The following is a 25,361-nucleotide window of genomic DNA, read 5'->3' on the forward strand; positions in this document are numbered from 1 at the left end:
AAGCTGACTCCATCAGTCTCCACAGGCACAGCCTGGGGACCCAAGGATGCCTGGTGTTAGAAGGACATCACGTCTTGCCCCTGGTGGGGTGGCCCTTGTGTCTGACTTTTCCCCAGGCCCCAGATGCTAGCCTTCGCCAACATTCCCTAGGCGTCTAACAGCACACCTGGGCTCACTGAGCGTTAGTCCCGTCTGTAAACGAGGAGACTGAGGCCAGGGGTCCCAAGGGGCCTGACTCAAATCACAGTCACCAGAGTCTGGTTTGTGATAAGAGGGTTCCTGCCTCCCTTCCCAGTGCCACGGGCAACTTCCCTCTCTCTGTCCCACCCCCAGAGTGCCTAAAGGCTCCGACACCTGGCTTCTCTGTCCTGACCTACCACCAGGAGGGCCTAAGCCTGGGAGCCTTCCCTGGCTCACAGCAACCCAGCAGGACCCAAGGACCTTCAGGGGCCTCGGTCTGCCCCCACCCCAACCCCTATGATCGTGTCTCTAAGATTTTTTTTTTTTTTTGCTCATAAACTACATGAAACGTGGCAGTTCTGTCTGAAGCAGCAGCACAAAAGTGAGTGGCCCCTAAGGGGACAGTCTCCTAAAGGGAAAAGCTTATCCAGCGACGACTAGAGGAGGTAAAAGCAGGGTTAGGAGCGTGCCCAGTGGCATGGGGGCCCGGGCAAGATCGGGGGGGTGGGAGGGGGGGATGGGGGAACGAGGGCAGCGGGCTGGAGGAGACTTGCTCTGGACCCGCTAGGGTGGCCGCCTCGCCGGGCAAGGGCGTGTGACCGTACCTCGGCTGCTCCGCAGCTCTCTGAACAAGGACAAGGGGCCGTGCCCTGTGAGGCGTAAACGGCCTGTGGGGTCACAGCGGCGGCGGACGCTCCCCTGGTTAAAGCCCTCGGCCCTCGCTCCGCACGAGGCAGGCAGCCCTCTGGCCCCCGGTGTCAAGTGCGCCCGGCCGCTCACATCCTCAGTGACGAGCTGCCTTCGCTTTCCAGGATCGATAGTAATTTTTTAAAAAGAGAGTCCACGGACTCAATGAATCAACCACTCCCGAGGGAAAGAGTGGCTGCTCCCGCGCGCCACATCCATTTGCAAAACAATTCATTCCCTTGCCCAGAGCTCTTGGCAAATGCCCTCGCCGGGTCCCCAGGCGCGGGCGAGGCGGGAGGAGCCGGCTGGGGACCACAGCCCCCCCACCCCACCCCACACGCACCATTGTCCTCGGCTCCAGCCCACCCCGAGACCCCGGGGTGGCCGGTGCGGCTCCGGGGACCCGGGCCGCCGGAACCTCGCTCTGTCGAGGGCTCCCAGGCGAGTAGGCGCAGGAGGGTCGGGGGAGGGCCGAGGAAACCCGACAAGTGCCAACGCCGGCGTCCGGGAGCACGGCTCCACCGGCCCGGGGCTGCGCCCTCAGCCCAGCCCTGGTACTCACCGCTCGGGGCGCCGCCGCCCGCCACGCTCCCCGCCCGGTCTCGCCGCCGCCGCCGCGATCAGAGGCGCCTGGCCGCGCCCCCGCGCCCCCCGCGCCGCCGCCGCCGCCGCTCCCCGCCCCCGGACAGCCACAGCCCCCGAGCCGCTGCCGCCGCGATTCGGCCCCGGCGCCGCCAACAAACTAGTTTCTCCGGCCTTCCAGCCCCGCCTCCCGGCCCGAAGCACTGCAGCCAATCACAGGTGGCGCCTCTGTGACGGACGGGCGGCCCAGCCCGTGGTTCAGCCCGCAGGAGGAGACGGGGGTGGGCGCCCCCGCCGCACCGGTACCGTGATGGGGCGGGGCGGGGAGAGGAAAAGGACAGCGCTCAGATTCTTAAAGGGACAGGCGCCTCCGAGCCCCCCACCCCCCCGCCCGCCCCCGCGCGAGCCCGCGCGCGCGCGGCCAAAGTTTGGGAACAAAACCCAACGGCGTTCCAGAGCTTTCCAAAGGAGGGAGCTTTATAGATGGCAGATACGCCTTCTGCACCTGGTCTGCGGAGCTACGCTTTTAGTTGTGAAAGTGCTGCGGCAACATTTTCGTTTTACTCTGGGTTTGTTTCAACGTTTGGGATTTTTTTGCAGCTACTAAACCAAACCGTGCCCGCATTTGAAATATGTAGTTTACAGAGTACTGCAGCTCTCCTGTCTGTGTCATTTCAAAGTTCCTTTTTGTACGTCAACCTTCAAATATACATTCACTCATCCACTCATTAATTCATTCCACAAAACTTTACTGGACATCCGCCGGATGTGCTAGTCTTACAGGCAGGGAAGGATCTGTCATTTCTCTTTCTTACCTTCTGGGTTTGCCTATCGTTCCAGCACTTCAGGTCGCTGTGAATAGAGTCTCTTCATCTGTAACATGTGTTGACTCCTAGAAAGGAAAAAGAAGGTGTCTACTGGAGAGGATTCCAGGTGGTTCACTGGGCTCAAATTTAAAAACAGAGCCTAGCAGCCTTTCTTAAATGTGGACCTCTCGGGAAAGCTTTGCTTCGAAGAGAAGTGGACATGAAGCTGCCCTACTGCCTGCACTGTGCTCTTGACGTCTTAGCCAACTCTTATAAAGGAATTCCTGTAGTGTTCCTTCAACCAACAGCATTGAGAATTTCCGCCACCCAATCAGAGCTGCATAGCTGGATCCCCTGCTTCAGTTTCTTTACGATTAATCAGAGTGGCCCCATTCTGACCAATCGCGACAGTGCTTTTTGGACCAATCCAACTGTGAGGATCAGGAGTCCTCATTTGTATGAGGATGGACCAATTAGGGACCAGGAACTGGGACTACTCTATGTATGTCAGGTCCTTGGCATTCTGGGAATGCACTTCCTCTTTTGGTCAAAATTAGTGTTTGCTGGGGAGAGCAGAGCCACCTGAGGGCCGCCTCACCTGAGGGCCAACTCATCCTCAGGCACCTCCCAGCCCTGTGGTGAGGAGCGGGTACCCTCACCTTATTGCCAGCTAGCCAGGGGCTCTTATTCCGTGAGAAAGAATTTAAGGGTGAGGCAAACAGCCAGAGAGCTTGGGGCTCCAGCGACCAGATTCTTGTTTCACCCCACAGGAGAGACTTCAGAGGCAAGACGAACAGCAAGCAGGATAGTGCGAGGTTTATCAAGCAAACATGCACACAAAGGGTGGGGAGTGTGGGCTTCTGAGAGCGAGAATCAGAGACGCACAAAGATGGCTGGTTATGAACTTTTTGTTCTCCCAGGAGGCCGAGCCCAGGAAAATGTGCTGATGCAGCCTGTTGTCTCCTAGTATGCGGGGGAACTTGGTTTCCCGCTTTTTCTTCCTCGTGGGGCATTTCCGGAACTGTCATGGCGTCAGGTGCATGATGGGAGCTGCGGTATTTGCAATGAGGATGAGATTATACTGATGCCAAAGGTCACGCCTTGGCCAAAGATGGCGTCTAGGCCGGACAAGAGCGGTTTTGGCTCGTGTCCCGTGCCGGGACTAAAACAGCGAGGTTTGAAGAAGGGGAAATCTTCCGAAGCTGTATTGTGGCCGGGGCCGGGGTGTCCATGGACTACCTGTCCTGCCTCAACCCGAGAGCGTCCTACTGTGAGGACGGCTCCCAGCCCTGCCGTCAGGGTAGGGCCGCCTTGCCCGAGGGCCGCCCCCCGGCCACGCTGTTCCACAGCTGTGCCGTATCACAGTTTAGCTCTTTGAGCCAAATGGAGGTTTCCTCTTCACCCCAGCCCAAACTGGAGATTCCTGTTGGCACCGAATTGGTGCCAACGACCATCGGTTGACGTGGCAGGGAAAGTCCTCATGGAAGTATTTGCGGGATTAATGGAGATGAACCCCTGTGACAAAGTAAGTGAGCAATAAGTGACCTTTCTTTTCTCCCTCCTACTGAAAATGGATAATTTGGGTATGTCAGGGATACAGAGGGCCTCGGTAAAGTCTAGAAAGTGTTAAGTGCCGTAAGGGCCAAGCATGGGGGCAGGGAGAGTTCCTGGGACGCAGAGACCACACCACGGGGAGCTGTGAGGTGGGAAGACCGGGAAGGGATGCACAAAAGGTTTGGAGGAGGGGTAGGATTTTGACTGGTGGAAACTGGGAAAGAGAGGGCTCATGGGTAGAAAACTGCTCATACAGAACCGAAGAGATTCCAGGCTTAAAAGGCTGCGAGGTGACAGGGAAGATACCACCAGAGGGCGATTGGGGGTGGGGGGCGGGCAGTATCGTGTGGAGGCAAGCAGCCTGGGATCTGGGTTTGAACCCTCAGGTGCTGTGAAGGACTGGAGGCAGACTGCTCAGCCTCTGAGTGTTGGATCCTTTTGGTGAAAGGAGAGTTCTAGAACCTATCTTGTTAGGGTTATTGTTGTAAAGATTAAACCAGAGAGCATATGTCTTGGGCCTGCCACCTAGTAACTGCTCGGTATAGGTTTGTCTCCATTTGGCTCAGAGCTGGACACTTTTAAGACACGAAGTTTCTGCTATTTAAGAGCAGTCTTGACCAGTGGTGGGAGCTGGGCGAGGGTGCTGTCAGGGTGCCTTCCATGCGGAAAAGGCGACATCCAAATAATTGGTGAAATGACACAGAGCACGTTTGTAGTTTTATCAGCCTGCCAGTTTTCTAGTGCTGGAGCATTTATGTAATTGTCAGTCGGATGAAGCTCCACATACAGAATCGATTCTTAGCAAGTTCATAACCATTGCATGTTACTCTGCTTCGGTTCTCTGTGAGGTTACGAGCGCCAACCACCTAAAATCCAGTCCGCGTGGCCGTTTTACCCTCCTCGACTCCAACGCTTACATCGGGCACTGGTCTCTATTAAAATAGGCGATGGAATGAAGTCAGACCAAGAACCCGGGTTGAGTTATTGAGTCGATACATGGTTTGGAAGGAAAAGAGATGAAGCTTGCTTTGCCGTCTGATTCAGTCCTTACTGTAGTCCCTGGAGCAAAACCCCTGACTTAGCTCTGAGGCAGTGTCATGACGACCCACTTACCTGTCCATTCTGCCTCACTGCACGGAGGGTTCTGAGAAGGCCAGGACCACCATACCTCCGAACCCTTGTTTTTTTACACAAGTTCTGCATACAGTTTTGAAACGCTGTGAATAAATCTCATATCAGAATTAGCTTTTGCCGCATATGACAGAAAACCCCAAATAACTGTGAATAAATCTCATATCGGAATTAGCTTTTGCCGCATATGACAGAAAACCCCAAATAACTGTGATTTTTAAAAAGATAGCAGTTTGTTTCTTGCTCATGCAAAATACATCTAAAATTAATCCGTGACTGGCTGGCATGACTAATTCATGCCTGATAACTCTACAGTTATTTCATCTAAGTGATTTTATCTAGGCCCATGCCTTATGTTCCTGTAAACACTGGCAACTCCCAAATCTGTACCCCCACTCCTTCTCCAAGAATTCCAGGTCCACAGGTGCAACTGCTGAGTCAGTGTCTCGGCTGCAGGTCTCGGGGCACCCCACCTTAACATGCACCCACCGATCTCCTGCAAAATATATCTTCCTCTTCCTGGGGACTGAGGAACAGCCCTGGCGTCTTGGCTGGCCCTACGCACACAGCCAGATCCCGGTGTTCTGTCGAACATAAATCAGCATCTCACAGAACATCAGCATCTGACGAGGGCACTCTGGGTCCACATGAGCCAAGACGAAAACAAGACCACTCCGTATCACATCTCAACACAGCCAAACGAGAGCGCGGGCTGAGCCACGCAATGCCAAACATCTGTGGTTCATGCGAGTGGCTGCTGTTTCTTTATTCATTGCAGCTTTGGCCTCTCCCTGGGCTGCCCTCCTTTTGGATAAGATTTATTGAGATACTCCATCATAGATTCATTCTGGCTTCATGAAAACGCTGCACCTAGAGCACGTCCCCACTTCCTCGGGCCCCCTCCCAAACCACCCAACCAAAGCGAAATCCTAGTGTAGGTTCTTTCTAACACCCTGGTGCTGAGGTGCCCCCTAGTGTGGGCTCCCTCATTGCAATGGGTGATAAACGCAGCTCCTTCATCTGCAGGTGTTCCTGGCTGATGATACAAACTCACGTTTTTATCTGCAGTTGAGGGATTTCATTGGCTGTCTCCTCTCCCAGAATGCAAGTTTCATTAGAGGAGGGGCTTTGTTTTATTCATTGCTGCATTTCCAGACCTAGCCCAATGCCTGGCACGTAGTAGGCTCTCCATAAATATTTATGCAGTTGATTCAGAATGAATTGAAGGGAGCTTCAGGGGTGGTGTGAGCCACCATCAAGTCAGTAGGTTCTGATCTCCCCATTGGATGAGTTCAACCAAGACTTCAGTTTTCGATTAAGCTCCCCAAAGGTGAAAGTCCTGGTCAGATGTGGCCTCCCAGGGCAGGGCCGTGGCAGATCTTGATGACTTTGTCAGCTTCAGTTCCCAAGGGATGGGCCGGATGGTACAGTTGTCATTCTGCGGGAGCAGCTAGGATCAAGGTCCCTGGTGAGTCACCGCTTCTGCCTTGGGTGCACAATGGAGCAGGGCAGGGCCGGGCCTGGCAGGGACAGAGTCTGTGGGAGGTGTGAGGGTGTCCTGCCTTCACCTGGTGACAGTGTGGGGACTGTGTGACTAAGAAGCCCTTCTGACCTTGCTGCTCCTTCTAGCCCGCGAAGCTGCAGCCACTCGGTGGTCTTCATTCTAGCAGTGCCCGTGTCCTCAAACCATGCAGAAGCCACAGTGTAGACTTTTCTTGGATATAGAAAACATACTCAAGCTTCTGTGCCATACAGCACATGCTGGCGGTGCCGGAAGGGCTGAGGGGGTGACTGCCTTGGCCCACGTGGCCGTGGGCCTGTGCAGACATGGGGGTGCTTCAGATGTGCCAGGCCCAGCCCGCAATGCCAGCTGCGGAGGAGCCGATCTGAGGGAGTGGAAATTAGCTGCAGGGAGGAAGATAAGAGAACATCACAGGACAGATGCCTCTGCCTCCTTTTAGAAAGTTGGCCAGGGCCTGTCCAACTCCCTTCCCAGAAACGAGAAGGAAAAACACAGTGTGGAACCATGGTTAATCCATGGCTGTTGAAGAGGCAAAGCAGAGGGGACAGTGTGCTGCCTCTGGGCCCGAAGAAGGGAAAGTCATAAATACGTGTATGTCGGTGGGGACACGGTGAGGACATTTAGAAAATGAACCCAGCGCCCCGCGTGCGTGAGGAGGGTCACTTTGGCTGACGGGAACAGACATGGGGACAGTGAGGAACAGTGAGAGGGGCTGATTTCTGAGTCACGGGAATCTGTTTCTTATTTACAAAATAATTTAAAAACCAGGCCGGAAGCTTTAAAAAAAAAAAAAATCAAACATATATTTCTATGCACAGCTTGGGATAGGGAAGAGGAAGGATAGAGATTTTAGTCTATCTCAATGGTCTGGATTTTAAGAAAAATGTATTCAGGTTTTCTTTGAATAATTAAAAACAGTGTTTAAAAAGGAGGAGGAGAGGATGGGAAGGAGGAAGGAAAGAAGGAAGAGGAAGGGCATTTACAGAGAGCCACGAGAATTTGGATTTGTATCCTGGCTCTGACACGAAGTGCGTGACCATGAGCTGGTTATTTCGCCTTTCTGAGCTTCAGTTTCTCCATCGGTAATAGGGGAACAGTAGTACTAATATTACTGCTAATAATAGTTCCTATGTCATAGGGTTCTTGAGAAGGTTAAATTAAAAAAAAAATCTGTGTACAACACTTAGCCCAGACCTTAGACCTAATAAACCTTAAAAATATTAGCAGCTGCAATTAGGACTAGATGTGTGTAAGGTACCAAGGACAGTCCCTGGGTTACTGATCATAGGTGTTCAATTAATTGTAATTATCATTTGTGATGTCATCATAACTTTGGAGGTGGTTTCTGGTAACTTCCCAGCTGGAAGGGCTGGAGCTCTGGAGCTCTCACTTGAAAATCTGTTCCATTAGGGATACGATCCCTCCTAGTTTGTGTGTGGGGGTGGCCTCCGCCCCTCAGGCCCACTCACTGGCATCCATGAACTTGGGGAGGGGGAGGTAGCCATGACAGGACCACAGGATTCCTGGGCTTGGCTCCAGAAGGGCTTCTCCGGGAAAATAGTGCACGCCGTGGATTTTTGTTCCATGTTCCAATGAGTCTGTGCACAGCGGGAATGTTATCTAGGAGCTGTTTAGAGGCCACGGGCTTTGTTCATTGATGTGTCGATTTAAAAATGTTTATCAGCGGCTCAGCTTGTTCCCGCCACAGTGCTGAGAATTGAACAGATCCAGAGGGAGATGGAGCACAGAGGTGAATAAATCATAGTCCTTATCATTAAAAAGAGTACAAATCACGCCCGACGGTGCAGAAAATACACAAAGTGCAAAATAAAAGTAAGAATGTCAGAGAGGTTCAAATAAAACCCTATGACAGAGCTGGGGAGGGAACAGTGAGCTTTGGAGGCAGCATTTGTGCTGGGCTTTACTGGGTGAGTGAAATTCAGCAGGGGGAGAGAAAGCTTCCCAAGGTGTAAACGAAGACCTGGAAAAATGGCAGCGAGAGGTTCCAGGAAAGAAGAGGCACCGTGGGAGGACTGTGGGGGGCAGGGGAGCGGAGGCCGGTGGTGTGGGCACAGGAGAGAAGGCCGGAAGGAAGGGGAAGGCAGTGGCTGGCTCCTCGTCCTCCTTCCTGCTAACTGTGCTGCTGCGGAGCCCACCCAGGCCCATAATACACATCAGCGCAGCAGAGTAGACATACTGTTCCGGTGTGTTCACAGAAAGGGTTACTGCACAGAAGTTGAAAGCCATGAGCTGTCTTTATGTGTCAACATGGCTACATTTGGAACACAAGATATCCAGGAAAGCAAGTCACAAATGAATAGGTAGAGTAGGATCACATTTATGGACGTGGTAAAATCTTACAAAGAAAATGCTACAAGGTGTATACTTTTTGCAGATAATTGTCTATATTGTACAAATATAAAAACATCATGTATGCACACACACAAAAATATGCTACAGTGTAACTCAGTGTTTTGAGAACCTCATTGATATTGAAAGTTTTCTGGGAAAATATAGGTTATCAAAACAGCCTCAAAGATATTTGGAAACATGAATCGAATCACACTTTTCTCAACAAACAAATATATATTCTTTTTAAGTGTCCATGAAACATTCACCAAGATGGATTATATCTTGGGCCATAAAACAAACAAACAAACAAAAAACAAAACACATCAACAACAACCAAAAATGGAAGGAAAAAAAAAATCGTATAGAATGTGTTCTCTAACCATAATGGAATCAAACTAGAAATCAATAACAGAAAAACAATCAGGAAATCTTGATACATCTAAGAATGAACACACTTCCGTATAATCCGTGGTCAGTGTTAATAGCGACATGGAGGTGAACTCGTGGAAATTTACAGGCGGCGGCCTCGTTCGTTTCCAGAGCCGCAGACCTCACCTTTGTTTTGATCCATGCTGTTTATTCGCCCCATTCCTGCTGATGGCATTTAGGCCCTGTCTTTTGCTGTTTCGTGCACAGTCGCAGTGAGTAGCCGTACGCATACGTCTTTTTCGTATCTTTGCCAGTGTAGCCTTTGGGTAGATTCGTGGACGTGGACTTGCTGGTGAGCGACCAGATGCGTATGTGACTCTGCTCCATATTGCTGGATCCTCCTTCACAGGGATCTGCATCTTTCCGCATGTGGCAGGTGAGGCTTTTCGCGTGGAAGGCTCTGCCCGCGGGGGATGAGGGCTGCTGTCCATCACCCAGGGCCTGTCCATGGCAGAACACAGCTTTTTTTCCCCCTGGAACATTCAGTTCCTTTAAGGAAAAGTTGTCTGACTGTCCTCCTGGAGGGAATGTGGATTGCTCCCAGGCGTCTGTTTCCTCGTGTGTGTGAGAGGCGGGGTGGTCAGGACATAGAGGCTGTGAGTCCACTCACTCCATTTGTACGTCTTCTCCCGTTTTCCGTGTCAGCCTCACGTTTCACGTCCCCCGAACATCTCTGAATTCTAAACTTTCTCCACGTGTCTGCAGGATCAGCTGAGGTCCTTTCTGCGTGCCGTGTGTCCATGTGACTCTTGGTTGGGACTCCTTCTGCTCACCCAGCGGCTGGGCCTCACCGTGGTGCAGAACTTGGCTGAAATCTTGTCTTCCTTTGCCCCACCTCTTATTCTCATTTGTATTGAGGCTCATAACTTTTATATTAATTTAGTTCTATTTTATGGGTTTGAGGCTGGAGAGGAGACGCATTTGCTGTGTTACTCCACAGTTTTGATCCGTTTTGTGCCAAGAATGTCTACAGGGCGCTGACTGAGGCCACTGCAGAGTATGAAGGAAATGGTTGTGGAAGACAAGGCCTTTCTAACAAGGGCTTCTCTGCACTGTGTCCTCAGCTCCGCTGCATGTTTTTTGAGAAACACAAATGCAGGATTTGGCTTATTTCGAAGTTGCTTTTGGTTGCCAGATGGATATATCTTTGGCTTGGCCACCCAGGTTCTCCATCCATAAAGAATTAATGAACAACTGAGTTCATTCTAAGAATAGATCTTATGCTTAAAATTTGGGACATACTAAAATATTTGGTTCCCTCACCTATTTTCTGACATAGATACAAGGCTTTAATTTTATTATAAAGCAGTAAAACAGAAACAAAATGAAAAACAAAAAAAACATAAGGCCTCTGCAGAATTCTACTATGCCTCTGACGATTTACTTGGACCCACACGTTCTCTCAATGCCTCACTTTTTCTGAGACTAAACTATGACATGAATGCTTGTCGTTATAGACAGGACATGTCCCACAGGACATGTACCATCAGTGGTCTAACTGCCATCTCTCCAGGGGCCGACTTGTATAGGTGCTGTGCTAGGACCTGGGGGCAAGACAACTTCTGTTGTCAAGGAATTTACAGTCCGGTGGAGGGGGAAGGGGAGATGGACCAGCAAAGACACAGTGGCAGAAAACGGTGTGATGTGTGCTATTATAGCAGGATGTACAGATGAATCCAGGGCTCCATCACCACTGCTAACAATGCACGTTTTTATACATGCTCGCTTCGACAGCGCATCTATTAACACTGAAGCCATGGAGAGAAAATTGGCTGGGTTCTTGAGCAGAGATGACTTAGAAACTCATGAGGCACTTATGTTTTTGTGAGGCAGCTTGTTGTAGTGGAAATATATCTGGACTTGGTTCCCAAAGTCCTGAGTTTCCTCCCCATTTCTTCCTTTTATTTCTATTAAACAAGTCCCTCAACCCTCGCTCGGCCTCAGTTTCCCCATTTTTAAAAGCAAGGGGCAAAGGGTAAGCCATTGCAGAGACCTTTCCACATCAGACATCCCATGGGGGAAATTCCTGCTAGTTCCTGATGTGAACCCAATGGCCCAGTGAGGACATCTCTGATTCTGTTGCGGAGCAGAGAGGCTGCACCCTCCCACATGTTTACGGGCCAGTTCAGGGTACCACCTGCAACGCCACCTGGAGAAGCTGCTCAGCAGCTGTGAAAAAAGCTGGGTGCGGGCCCCAAGGAGTCTTTGGGGAACCTGGTGCTCAATAAGATTTGGTCACCAGAAAGAAAAAAGTATGTTTTGGTTTAAGAAAACATTTTTGAAGATTGAGCATCGACTTTATCCAAGTTCATGCTCAGATCTATGCGAAACTCAGAGGTGAACCTATTTCTGGGCCATTTTAAAGTAAATATATGCTCTTAACCACTCAGCACCCTATTTGGAGCAGGAATTGAATAATGCCGTTAGTGGGAGTTACTTAATCATTTTAAAGTGTAGTAAAATAGACATAACATAAAAAAAAAACCCATACTGATTGTGCAGGGACATACCTGGGGAATAACTTGACTTTTCAAAATGGCTTGAGGTGGTTCTCATCCTATCTTAAACCTCCTCTTCAGTAATCAAGGCTTCGTACCCGTTATTTATAAGCACTGTGGGCTACCTGACACAAACACTTGTGGTAAAGGTTCTGTAGCTGAAATTATGAAATTGGTACGTAGGAATTCGGCGAAGCATCACGGGCATCCTTTGTTACCCAGTGGTCCAGGTGAACGGCCAAGAGGTCCCTACAAGTGTTTCGCCTTTCAGCACATCACAGGAGTCCTCCTTGGAGAAATAGTAACCAGTCGGCCTCTCAAGACTTGCCCTGGCCATTTCTGTTCAGATGTAGCTGATTATTTCTAAGACAAACGTGGGCACGTTTTGGGTGTCTCTCTGCCTCTACTCAGTTTTTATCACGTGGGTTTTCTCTTTGCCAGGAACGATGAAATCAGACAAAGGTGATTCGCTGCTGAAAAACCCCAATAAGTGGCCCTCAGTGTCCCCACCGTAACTCAGAAGAAGGGAACGTTTGCAAAGGCCAAGGCCGATGCCAGCCGTTTTGTTTGGCCACGTCTCGATATCCCCTGTGCACAGAGCTGAGCCATCAGCTCAGTCTGCCAGGCAGCATGAGGTAAGCACAATCAAATTATTTACTTAAAATTGCGCCATTTGCGTGTTCAGTGATACAGGTGTCTCTTCTCTCTTCGACTTTGCAAATTACCAGTCTTTCCTTGGTTAACTTAGGTTTCTGGCTTTCTAAGAGTCCGTGTTCTTTCTCCTTTTTATACCCCATTGTTAATAAACAATGATAGATACACACGAAAATACAAAAGGATGGGTCAGCACAGTCCAGGGAAGCCAGTATTTTTGGAGTAAGGATCTAAGGATACCTGCACTAAACACTTGCTGCTTTACAAATTCCTCTCTCATCTCCCTTTGCTTATCCACATGCTGCTTTGAGAACCGCCCTCCTGGTGCAACGGCATTCTCCTGTGGCCGCAATTGATTGGTCCAGATTTATCTCCCAAGTTACGCTGGGCCAATGAGAGTTCTTTCTCAGAGAACTGGCTGTGGGGAGGCGGAGAATACTGCCTGTCTTTCTTGAAGCTTGATGGACAAGCGCCAAATCCGCAAGCTCTGAACAGCTACGGGGATTAAAGAGTATAAGGGAAAAGAGAAGCCAGCATCGCCAAGGGCAGTAGACGGTCCATTTGTTCCCGAGGGCCGCCGTAACAAATCACCACAGACTCGGGGGCTGAAGAATAGAAATTTATGCTCTCGCAGTGACAAAGAGGAGAAGTCTGAACCCAAGGTGTGGGCAGGTCTCTCTCAGCGTCTGGCGGCTGTCAGCAGTCCTTGGCGACCCTGCTTGGAGACACGTCACTTCAGCATTTCTGCCTCTGTCGTCACCCTGTGTGTCTTCACATCACCTTCTCTCTATGTCTGTCTTTCCGAAACCATTGGATTGAGGCCCCTATGGCCTCCTCTGAAGCGCAGGACCGAGTGATGGGGGCAGATGCCTGTTCTGTGTCAGGTGGGCGAGAAAGGCATGGTGAGTGGGCAGCCGGCAGCATCGACACATGGCAGACGTATGTTTCCCAAATCCCAAACGACAGTGGGGCTCCCTCCCCCAGACTCTTTCAATCGCTCCCCAACACTCATCCATGTGCCGTGGGCAAGGTTTGGCAGGAAGTGCCAGGATGTAGCATCCCACCCATGTTCTGAGGCGCCCACTGTGCCTCTGACGTCAGTAGCAGCGAGGGTGAAAAGCGGCTCCGTCAGCGTTCCTGATGGCTGCACACTCCTAAAAGTGGCTGTTTTTTGAAAGGTGGTTTTAGGAGACCTGAAAAAGAACAGATGTGTCTCACTGCTGTGCGTCCGTGGACCAGGCCCCCAGATGACACCACCGGAGAACTGTACAGCTGGTTTTCTTGGCCAGGGCCCCTCAGATGCCTCCACAGAGGCCCCACGGCAAAGAATCTCACTCGCCACCTTTTCCACTGGGAAAAGGACAGGAGAGGCTGGTTCTGACTCGGACTTGGTTTAACCCCATAAACTCCTGTGTTAAGCAGCTGCTCAGTGCGGAGATCCACCACATCTATCGGTTCTTTGTGTTCAGTCTCCATCCGGCTGCCGCCGAAGGCTCTGAGTGAGCCACCGAGATGGTCCCCCAGGCCTTGCTGGCCGCTTGCAGCCACTGAGCCCAGGCAGCAGGAAGTGATTCTCTTAGAACTCAGTCCTTGGGGGTGAGGGATGGGGCGGGAAGGGGGCTTAGATCAGGTTCTCTGTGATCTGCAGGGCTGGGGCCTGGGCCTCACCTGGGGGAGGGGCAGGGATGGGGAACTTGGCCCAGGCCTCATCCCATCCTGGTGAGTCCTGCCTCTCAGGGAAGGAAAGGAGACTTTTCTCTTTGTCATCTCATGGAATCACCGTAGCGGACAGTGTTGTGGGTGTCAGTGTCCCCAGGAGCCCGGGATTCAGAGAACAGCAGTCACACACCCAGGTCACACACACGGCCCATGAATGGATTTGGAGCACACACAAGGTCTCGAGGGAATGGGACACAAGGGACAATCATATGATGGAAGACAAAGGCCAGGGGAGACCTGGGACGCTACTGTAGCGAGGGCAGGCTGAGGGGCTCCCTGAAGGAGGGGCTGGGGGCACAAGAGTTAGCAGAAAGCGTTGCCTTGGGAGGGTACAGGTGAACTGGACAGGAGGTGGATGTGCGCCCTCCTGTGGCCACTGCTGGAAAAACACGCTGCGCCCCAGGTTGAGCTCGCGGGAGAAGCCCAGCTGGCTGGGGTGGCAGCGGGAAAACGGTTCTTGGGAAGGAGGAAGACACTCGGGGCTACTGGGAACTGAAAAAAGTGTTGCCTGAGGCCACGCGTGGATGTGGTACTGGAGGGGAGGGAGCCCTGTGGCCGAGAGGGAGCCAGACGTGGTGCACGCATGCATCAGATGCAAGGACAATGCGAGCGCGTCGGGAGTTGGAGGCGCAGGGGCGCGAGGACTGGGCTGGCGGGGGCTGAAGGCTGGTCAGGGCAGGTCGACGCCGCTTAAAGCCCACTCTGCACACTGAGCGGTAGGGGCCTGCGGGTGACTGACAAGGAATGGGACCTGGCCGGCTCGCAGAGGGAGGGTCCTGCTTGCACATTTAGTTTGAAGAGATCTTATGATCTGGGGGGTCCAAGTCTCCAAATTAGAGTCAACTCTGAGGTGTGGGGTTTGGCGGGCAGACCCCGTGCCGGCCCCGCCGTGGGGACTTCAGGGAGGTCTCCTAATAGGTCCGTCTCTGCCAGTAAAGAAACGCATCCTTTGTACTCTAGCTCCTGTTCTATTTTCGGAGCGATTCATTCGTAACTGAAATGAAAAAAGCGATGTGAACGCGTTTTGCACTCCGCTCGGTGCGCGTTCCTTTCCTCCCTCCCTCCAATTCTTCTGAATTTCCGCGGGGCCAGACAGTAGGTGCTGACTCTTCGACCGTCCTGGCAGAGGAGCTGTCTTCTGCAGGTAACTGCGGAAGCCGCGGGTCCCGGCTGGTCTCGGGAGAGGGGTCCCCGGAGAGGGATCCCCGCTCCCCGCCGCGCAGCTCGCACCAGCCCTTCGGGCGCGGGACGCTACGGGCGCGCCCTCTGGCGGCCACAGCCGCGCATTGTTCTCCAGCCGCAGAGGCGAAGCTGCAAAGCTACCTGCCCGGAGCCCACGTCCGCCTACGCTGCTTCAGGGTCCCCCTTTCGACCGAATCTTGTCATGATGGCCAAGCCAGACTGATTCACAGACTGACCTGACCTCCCTCCTCCGTGTTGTCACCCCAGGTCCTTTTCCTAGCTCTAATTATTTTCAGTGAAATCCACTGCACATTTCCAGTGTATTAAGACGTATATTTGGTTTTATGCGGTGCGTGTCTTCAGAATTGAGAAAAAAGCCCACGTTGAACAACTCCGAACCAGTAATATGGTTTTACATTCCCGCGGTTTGCAGAAAACAGAGTTCCGAGGAGTTCAGGTTGATTTATGCAGCCTCAGAGAACAGGCATAGTCCAGAAATATCCCACTCAGCTTGCCCTCCTCCTGGTCATCCCTTACAGCACAGGGAGCGGCTTTGCCTGCCAGTTTCCGGGTGGGCAGTCTAGCCTGGGAGGAGGGCAGGCCCGTCTCTTAGCCCAGGCAAGGCCCTTCCGTATCTTATACTCTGGGTTTTGGGTCCAGTCTTTCTTGGTAAATGCTGAAGAAATGCCAGAACAGAAGCTACATTTAGCGATTGAGGAGTGATTAATGTTTACGGGACAGTTTGTGTGCAATGCCAAATTAATGTGTGTTAAAAGATTTGTGCTCGATATTTTGATAGAGAAGCAAAAATAACTGTGAGGACCACTCCATCTGCCTCCCTTTGCTTATCGCCCGGATATTTACACGACAGCTTTGGAAATTTCACTGACTCAAGGTTTAACATACGGAAAAAGTTTCTGTGTAGTGGGCAGAGTTGGTTCCTTGAGTGGAGAGAAAGAAAACACAAGCACACGCAATAGATCAGTGAGGGGCTCCATCCCCTCTCCCCTCCTTTCCACAGCCAGGGCTCACACCAGCCCTTCCACTGCCCCCAGAAATTCTTTAAGAACGTGTCGTTTTTATTACTGTCAGTTGCGGGGTGTGTGTAGTTATAGGGGAGTGAATGGCTGTGATTGAAAAACACCTCGCATTAGGTTAGCAGATCATACCCAAAAGGGAAGATATTATCTGTACTTAAGGAATTTCAGATCTCTAGTGATTCCCCAGAAAACACACAGCGCTTTTTAGGAGTGTCAGAGCAGTGCGTATGGGGGTCGTCGGGCCGGGCCGCCAGGGGAGGCTCCCGGCAAAGGAGGAGTTTGGAGGCAGAGTTGAGAATGCTGGAGGGAGTGTGGAGTCTGCGTCAGTCTGAACGGCACGAGGCTCCCCTAATATGCTCTGCAGGTGGCCCTCAGGGTCACCGTGCTCGGTCTCCCTCCCTCTGCGAGGCTGGCCACTTGGTGGCCACTTGGCCAGCTCTTCCTTCCAAGTCTCACCTCAGATAAAAATTATGAAAAGCAAAATGTCCCCTTTTTGGTGCTGAACCTCGCTTGGTGGCAGCTCCTGCTTGAACTGACAGGACGTGGTTAATCGTCTTTGTCTTACTTCTTTTCCTCCTGAGTTCGCTGCAGAAACATGGGTACGATCGAGGATGGGTGACATCCCAGACCCTGATGGAGATAGTGTGAAATATGTAGTATGTAGATTGGTTTCTTTCCTAAAATACGACAGATTCAGGATCCCCAAACCCATCTGTCCCAAGCGTTTTGCTTAAGGGATGTTGAGCTGTGGCTGCCTTTCAGTGACTGCCTGGCGCTTCCTGTACTGTTCACGAGTCTGCCTTCCGAGGAGCCCGCGAGCTTAGGACAAGGGGTCCTGTTTTCATCTTTACACACTATGACCCTCCAACAGGTCATGCTCGTGGCTGTCATGAATGTTGGTTGACAGATTATTTAGAGATGTTCACTGAGGGTCACCCTCGTTTGCTGTCCCGCCAGGCTGTCACGCATCAGGGGAGGATGATGGGGCAGAGCAGCAGGGGTGGCTGGACCAGGCGGATGTGGCAGACTCTGCTGGGCTGTCATGGCCTCAGATGAGCAGGCAGATGGGAGTGTGGACCCCAAAGACCCAGCCTGTCCCCAGAGCCAATGCCACGGTCCTCTGGAACTCGGATAAAGTGAGGGCAGGAGCCCCCTGAACTTGCTGATGTCACCTTTCTGCTGCCTGATGAAATGGGTAAGTTGACTTATAGAAAACAAGGAAAACTATTTCTTGCACCTGTATTTTTGTGGAGTAGAAAAGAAGTCACGTTGCCTGAACAAGTGAACGAAATGATAAAGGAGGGCCTTATTTTAAATCCCCAGTGAGCCGTATCCTCCTCCGGGTAAGCGTCGGTTTATTTGTGTCACTGCGTGTGACATCTGCAGCACTTCCTGACTTCTTTAGAGCCAGGGCTGGGGCCGTAGAACAGAGCACCCAGAAAATGAGATGGCACGCCAGTGCCGAAATGCGACGCCAGACTCTATTTCCGTATGTGGAAAGCAAAGAGCCTCAGAAAAACTTACTTGAAGTAGATATGGGTGGCCAGATCTCTAGAAATATTGAAGGAGAACACCAGAAAGCTAAGAAATGAGACAGAAAAAAAAATAAAATAAAAGCACCCCCTCGCCTCCAAAGTTGTGTGGTTTGGGGAATGCAGGATCACCATTATCCCACTAGGTGGCACTGTCGACCCACATTTGGAGAACCCAGCGCCTGTCTCTATGGTAACAAGTTTACAAATTTATAGGGAGACTTGGCCTTGTCCTCTGGCGTGCGTGCGTGCGTAGCAGATTCTGAATGTTCAGAAAGTCAGTTCTGTGCAGCCAGAACTGTTGATATGCAGCCGCCACAGAGATAGACGGAGGACCAAGGAAGCACGATGTGCAAAGCACTGAGGAGCGAGAGAGCAGGGAAATCGCCCCTGTGACGCAGCCGCTCCCCTTGCCTGGCGCGCGGCCCCCTCTGCTTTCTGACACGTGCGGCTCGGAAGCAGGCATCTGAGGCGTGCCCGCCGGGCTGCAGGCGCAGGGCTCAGCCTGGGAGGAGCCGGCGTGGCTAAGGTGGTGCGTGTTCCAGGGACGTGATATTGGAAAATGTTCCCTAAGCCCAGATATGCAGTTCTGCACGTTCCACTGCACGTCGAGACAGATCGCTCTCGCGCACGTGGGTATCACACGCCATCTGTGCCCACGTGTTTCCAGAACCTGGTTCTGTATCTCTTTTGCTTGGTCGAAAGCCCAGCCCCCTGGTCTTCCTCTCCCTCAGTGCTGTCTCTGGGTGCTCCGTATTCACGATGTGCTGCCGTGACTTCTTGGGTTCTGGACCCAGCTTGGGGGCGGCTCGCACACCTGCAGGCATCCAGAGGTGGCTGGCTGTGCTGACAGCCTGTCTGGAGAGAAGCCACGCCCTCCGAATCCCATTTTCCAGCTGCGAGGGAGCTTTTGGGAATGCCTTCTCTGTGTGTGGGTCCTGAAGTGGGCCCCACGGGTGAGCAGGTCACAGCTGTGCAGGGCTTGTCTGCTGTGGAATTTGGGTGGTTTGCTTTTTGGAAATTCCAGCCTATTTAGTGGGGGCAAATCATCCTTTAATTTCAGTTTGCCTAGAGAGGAGGTAAAAAGAGAAAAGAATGAAGAACGAACCTGAACAATATGTTTGCAGAGTTTTACAAGAAAATGTTTATCATCGGAGTTCTACCCGGATAGCGGTTCTGGATAGTTCCTAGAATGCTTTTTTAAAAATCGAAATAGTTAGAAATGATTTCAGAGTTAAAGCTGTAAATGTGGTGCAGAGAATTGCCATGTATCTTTCACTCAGAGTCCTCAAATTTTGTCCCTCCATCATGATATATAGATGTGTATATATATATATATTTTTCTAATACTTTTAAGAATGTTGCAGATATGATATCATTTTCCCTTTAAGTCCTTCATTCAATATTTCCTAAAAATAAGGACATTCTCTCTCATGACCACAGTGCAATTGTACAAAAGCGGGAACTGACGTCGATATAATACTATTATTTACTCGATAGACTTTATTTGAATTTTATCAATTGTTCCACTAGTGTCTTTCATAGAATAAGGAAAAAAATCTTTTCCCATATCCAGGGTCACATATGGCCTTTAGTTGTCATGCATGTTTGTATATTTAACTAATTATTTAAGTCGCTTTTAACTGATAGCAGCCTTCGACTTTATTTACTTATTTACTTTCTTGCCGTTTGGGGGTCAGCGGCTTGCAGCTGAAAGGTTTTCTCTTCCTGGGCATCGTGATTGCTTCTTCAGTGGCTAGCAGATCTGCGCTGGAAAATCACACATCCACACAAACCCAACGCTGCCAGGTCCTCGCCGGGAGCCCTGGCGAGTGTCGCTTCCTTTCTCTGAGCAGTGTTTTCCCCCTTGAAATGCAGATCAGAATCTAGCCTCGGAAAGTCAGTATGAAGATAAGGGAGATAGTGTTGAATAAACCACAGGGCTTGGCTGACAAGGCTGTACTTGCAATCTCTCCCATCCGCCGAGGGAATTCTTTTAAAGTAAGAATGTTAACCATATTTGAGGATGTGTTTTTATTTTCTTAGATTTGAACCGAAGCGGTTCAAGTAAATTTAGAAAGCCTGTTCATCACCTCACCTCGTTTGACCATTGTAAACATCTAAAACATCTCTGTGGCTGTTTTAAATTAAAGTTTTAATGTTGAGGTAGATTCTCATGCAGTTATACAACGTAACATAGATCTCGGTGTGTCCTCTATGCGTCTTTCCCAGTTGGTAACATCTTGCAAAACTAGTTCAATACCACAGGCAGGAGGCGTTAGAAATACAGACATTTATGTCACACACAGGCCCCTCTTGCTCTCCTCTTCTGAGAACTGTATCAAGCCTAGAAACTTCCTTCCCTCCTCCGTCCACTCCTGAACCTCTGACAACCATCACTCGGTTCCCTATTTCTGTAATTTTGTCATTTCAAAAACGTTATATGAATGGAATCACAGAGTACAGAACCTTCTGGGTTGACTTTTTTTTCACTCAGTGTAATTCTCTGGAGGTTCATGTGCGTGTTTAAAGAGCTCGTTCCTTGTTTCTTGCTGCGTAGTATTCCACGGCATGATGTACACTCTCTCTTGCTTTCTTGCTAGAGCTCAGTTTACGTGACTTCAGTTTAGTTGGCAGCACGCCAGGGCACGCACACGTCTCCAGCCCACAAAGTAGTCAGACAGATCTGTGTTTCCACCGCAAATGCGATGCTCGAGGGGGAAAAAAAACACATGTTCTTGAAAAACTTCACAGTAACTAGAGATCAGGAATTGTAAGATTGTATTCTTTTCGAGTAATGAAGTCATTAAAAAGAAAAACAATTCTCAAGAAAGAAGGCTGTTGAAATATTAAAATTTCCCCCAAATTGTTGACATATTCTGCAGTGGCACTTCTGACAGCCTGTAATGTTGATGCATCATTTTCTTTAAAATTCCTGATCACGTCAAGGTAAGAAAAACAAGAACCAGAAAAAATTGGCTGGAAAATTCCACGAGTCTTTCTTAGGTTTTGCATTTTTCGCATGAGGACCTTTGCCCTTCTTTCGGGGAGAGAGTGGGGACCTAAGAAAGACACCTTGAGCCCCAAGTATTAAGTGGCTGCGAAGCAAGCTGTGATTGGCAGGTGGACGTGGGGCCATGACGGAACCGTGGCTCCAGTTTCAGACGTATATTAATAATACATGATGCAAAAACATTCAAGTTATGCCACTGCAGAGCACTGAGCACTTAAGTGACTAAATGAAATATTTATAAGTGGACATTTGACTCTTCCTTCCACATCCCCAGAACGTTTGCATATTCGAGTTGACCCCCCCAGACGTTTTTTGCGTGTCATGTTCTCGTTCGGAAAATGAGAGATCACTTTATATCTGGCCGTCAGGGAAGGAAGGCTTCTCCCCTGCTCGGCTCTGGGATGAGAATGTAACTGCTTTCTCCTCTGGCCGTGTACCTCTCCGCCCAGAGGGGGCAGCGCGTAGCAGAAACAAACCTAGAAACAGGGCGGCGGCAGGCTGGTTTTGCTTCAGACCTTCCCGAAGGAATGCGCAGTTTTTCAGGGGGCCCTGAGCCGATTTGTGCGAAGGTGATTTACTCCGGTTGGCCACACGTTCAAACCTCAGGCGTGTTTAAGCTCTCTCCCTTTTTTGCTCATTAGGGTTCTCACAGTGTAGTTTATTTTTGCTGTGAGCATCCGCTCCTAAACGCCAGTTCTGGTGCTGCTTGCTCCGCCCTGGGAAGGAACGGAGCTGCAGGCGGCATGGGCTTCGGCTCTGCCGCTAATTAAATTAGTGACCCTGAGAAAGGGACAGTCTTCGTAACCATCGCGTTTTCTCACTGGTAGGGACGAAGGTGACGTGCCCTCCTCACTGCGGAATAAGTGAGTTGACACGCATGTGACGGTGTGTGCTGGGCTTCGGCAGAGTCCCCAGGGGGCTGGTGACTCGTCCTCTGCCCGCCGACCTCTGGGCCTCACCTGGGGCCGCTGTCCAGCCCTCCTTCCTGCTCAGGTGTGCTCACGGCAGGTGGAGAAGGAGCTTGTGTTTCCCTCGGAACCCAGTCCTCCTCTCCCCAGACCGTCTGTCACCGAGGGTGCAGGTGCGGGCAGCGACGCCCTGGCCGGCCTCTCGCTGTTCCCGGGCCGCCCGCCGCAGCTCCCTGGCCCTGCTCTCCGCCGGACATGCTGTCACCTGGGCTGATTTTCCCCTTGGTCCTCGAGGTCAGTCCTCACCTTGGGGGATCCCCCAGCCCAGAAAAAGACCCGTCCACGTCTGAACCCCGAACGTGAGACAGGCGCAAATGTCCGCTGCGCCTTGGCTGGGTCTTGGCTTCTCTCCAGTGCTGTGTCAGTTCTCAGCTGACCGCTAGGGGGCAGCGTCGCCCAAGTCCTTCCGCCCGCCTCTCCGTGTGGTCCAGGCCCCACTGCCCAGCACGCCTGCCCTGCGAGGCGGCCTGTGAGCCCAGACGCGAGCACCGCAGTGGCTCCTTTGCCCTCGACCGCAGTCCCAGGTCAGACGCGCTCTCCTGAGTCAGAGCCTGGCTTCTCTCCCTCTGGGGACATCTTAGCCCTCCGCATCCGTGGCTTTCGGCACCTCCTGTCTTTTATTGGCGCTGTTTGTTCTTAGTCTAACTTATCTGGACATTTAGTGTGAAGTTTCCGGAGAGAAGCAACGCGTTTTTATTTTTCTTCAACTCATCATCGTCTCCACTAGCCCCTCACGCCCCCAAACAGGAGTGAGCTTGACGGTGGGTCCACAGTGGGGTCTCTGTGTGCATGTGTGTGTGCGCGTGTGTGCGCGCGAGTGTGTGGTGTGTGTGTGTGCATGTGCAGTGTGCACTGTGTGTGGTGTATGCATGTGTGTGCACAAGCGTGCAGGTATGGTGTGTGTGTGCATGTGTGTATGTGGAAGCGTGTACGTGCTGGTGGTGGTGTGTGCACGTGTGTGGTGTGTACGTGTGTGTGTGGTGTGCATGTGTGGGAAAAGGCAGTACGTGTGTAGGTGTGGTATGCGCGCAGGTGGTGTGTCCGTACGCGCAGGCAAGGCATGTGTGGTGTATGCAGTGTGTATGTGGCGTGTGGCGTATGCATCAGGTGTGTAGCATCACGCAACAACACCGGACGATGTACGGTCCAGGTAACGCATTAACGGTGTGTGTGGTGTAGTAGCAACAACGACCATCCGGACCCATGGGGCGATTATCCGTACGTGTGCCGCAGCGGTGTGCGTACGTGTGCGCTGCAGCGTGTGTGTATGCAGTGTGTGTCGTGGTATGGTGTGTGCATTGCAGTAAGGCATCAACGCCGACCACCGATCCATGAAGCGATTTATCCGTGTGCGTGTGTGAGCGTGGTATGCAGTGGTGGGGGTGCGCAAAAGACGACCAAGACCGATCCATGGGGTGATGGTCCGTGTGCGCGCCGGTGTGTGTGGTGTGTGCGCGTGTGTGTGGTGTGTGCACGTGTGTTCTGTGACCTGGCATTTATGTACCATCTTGAGATTTTGGAAACACTTTCGAATCCGCTTCTGTTAGATGTTGCACAGCCGGTCGTGGCCGGTGGGACGTGTGACGGGGAGCCTCGCCCAGAGTCACAGAGCTGATCGGCGAGGGGTCGGGCTGCGAGGGGGCTCTCCTGATACGGTCCGTGCTCTTCTCTCTCAGCCTCGCTGTCTGTTTAGAAATGGAGGCTCAGGGCAGAGGGAGTGGGGTGCCTCGCCCCGTCCCTGTGTCCCTGTCACCCACAGGAGGGGCGGGTCACTTCTTCATTTTGTGGCTTCCCAGCCGGCTTTGGTTACTCGACGTCTGGTCCGTAGAGCAGTTGCCCGCGGCATCGCCTGGCGTGTGTCGGAGATCCGGGCGCCTGCCCCAGACCCCAGCACCCTCCACTGATATTTTCAGCTACTCCTAACCCTCCTTTTTCCTGCGAAGGCAGTCGACTCCTTTGTCCTCGCTGTCTCCTGGTCAAGGGGACCGTCCCCAGACCTGCTTTCTAAGTTGCGTCTAGGAACGGGTTGGAGGTTTGAAAAGGTGGTTTCAAAAGTGCCCAGTGTCGTCATCAGAAGCCTCCGTGAATAAGCAAACAACGCCCACGACTCAGTATCGTGCGCACACGGCAGTAAAATGCCCCTAAATGGCTCCCTGGCTCCGATTCTGTAGAGTAAGGTCAGCCAAAGCGCTGTCAGGCCTGGTGATGTTAAAGGCCAAAGAGGCCGTGCGTCCGGGAGGACGGAGGCCGCGTGTGTCCGTTGCTCGCTCTGGAAGGACGTTCACGAAGGTGCTGACACCTTCTCGCCCCAGCTCACTCGCGGGCCCCGGTGGAGGGCAGCGCCGTGGCGCCCGGGACCCCGTGTCCGCGGGCGGCCACTAGATGGCAGCATCCACTCAGGCATCGCCCGCAACGCCCGCGCTGCTTCGCGACCCTCCAAATCAAAAAAATAAAATCTGCCCTGGGGGAGACCAGGAGAGATCTCTCGTTCTAGTCCTGCCAGAACCGCCCACGTAGGGGACAATGTGGCCCAACCGCTCGTAAGATTCTTAGAGAAACGCCACCCCACCCCCGACCCCCGCATCTCGTTCATTTAATCAGTAATTTGCTCATTTCTCGTCCTCTGAACTTTTCGTTCTGAAAATCGCAAACCTCCAGACGAGCTGCAAGAGTACCGCCTGCTTCCTGTTCACTCAGCCACATTTATTCCCTCCCTCGCGTGCTCCCCTTTTTCGGATGAAATGGTTCAAAGTAAGCTGCAGACATTCCGACACGTCGCCCCTTAGTAATTCAACTCGCACCTCCTAAGAATAAAGCTCCTTTTTTTCCCTGTGCAAGCGCAACATCGAGATCGCACTCAAAACGTTAACACCGGTGCATCGTCATTACATAACGTGCGATTCACATTGAAATTGCTCCGGGGGCCCCGGTAATGTTCCCCGTGGAACCACCCCCTCCCGTCCACGCTGCCCTGGAATCACTCACACCCTGCACTTAACGGTCTGGTGTCTACGGTCACGTTGTTTCTGGAGCTGCCCCTCCCCGTTATTCTTTCCGTACGATGAGGTGGGCGTGAAACATTTTGGCGGGACTTCTGCCTGGGCCACCTGGGGTCCCTGAGGTTGTGCCCCTTCAGTCCCGACGCCGGTGACGCCCCGTCGGGAGACCTGGCTCCGGTCCCCGGCCTCGTGCAGAGAGCTCTTCCGGTGCCCCCCGCAGTCCTGAACTGTGGACCGCGCTCCTGCAGGTCTGTCCTCCCCTGACAGCGGCCGGCGGGACGTCCCTCTGCTCAGCGTCCTCCAGCCGTCAGGCCCGAGTTCTTCAAGACGCCCAGCTTGGTTCCCTCTGCCCTAAATGCGCCGACCTGGCTGGCTCCTGATTGTCCAGGTGTCACTTCCTGTGCGCCCCGTGTCTATCCGCTCCTGTTTTTTTCTAAAATGCTCTTTTTTCGTCTAGAAAGCACTGATCACTGCCTGAAATGATCTGTTCCCTTATTTATTCACGTCCAGTTT

General features: G+C 51.9%; 2 protein-coding genes across 3 annotated transcripts in view; one reads left to right on the plus strand and one right to left on the minus strand.

Annotated features, from left to right (window-relative positions):
• Positions 1-2,596, minus strand: part of KLHL25 (kelch like family member 25) — a 20,704-nt gene extending 18,108 nt beyond the window's left edge. Inside the window, exon 1 of one of the 2 annotated variants that reach the window (XM_039858447.1) lies at positions 2,265-2,596. The gene's annotated coding sequence lies outside the window, so the exon portion shown is untranslated. Of the gene's footprint in view, positions 1-1,429; positions 1,480-2,264 lie in introns of those variants that run through there. The other variant, XM_039858448.1, reaches the window with a different exon arrangement.
• Positions 1-25,361, plus strand: part of AGBL1 (AGBL carboxypeptidase 1) — a 535,540-nt gene that overhangs the window by 6,520 nt on the left and 503,659 nt on the right. Inside the window, exons 2-3 of the mRNA XM_039858445.1 lie at positions 12,183-12,376; positions 17,294-17,531. Of these exons, the coding sequence (XP_039714379.1) occupies positions 17,528-17,531 (4 nt within the window). The 5' untranslated portion in view covers positions 12,183-12,376; positions 17,294-17,527. The remainder of the gene's footprint in view (positions 1-12,182; positions 12,377-17,293; positions 17,532-25,361) is intronic.

Source organism: Pteropus medius, unplaced genomic scaffold (genome assembly GCF_902729225.1).
Source record: "Pteropus medius unplaced genomic scaffold, Ma_sr-lr_union100, whole genome shotgun sequence".
Taxonomy (NCBI): domain Eukaryota; kingdom Metazoa; phylum Chordata; class Mammalia; order Chiroptera; family Pteropodidae; genus Pteropus; species Pteropus medius.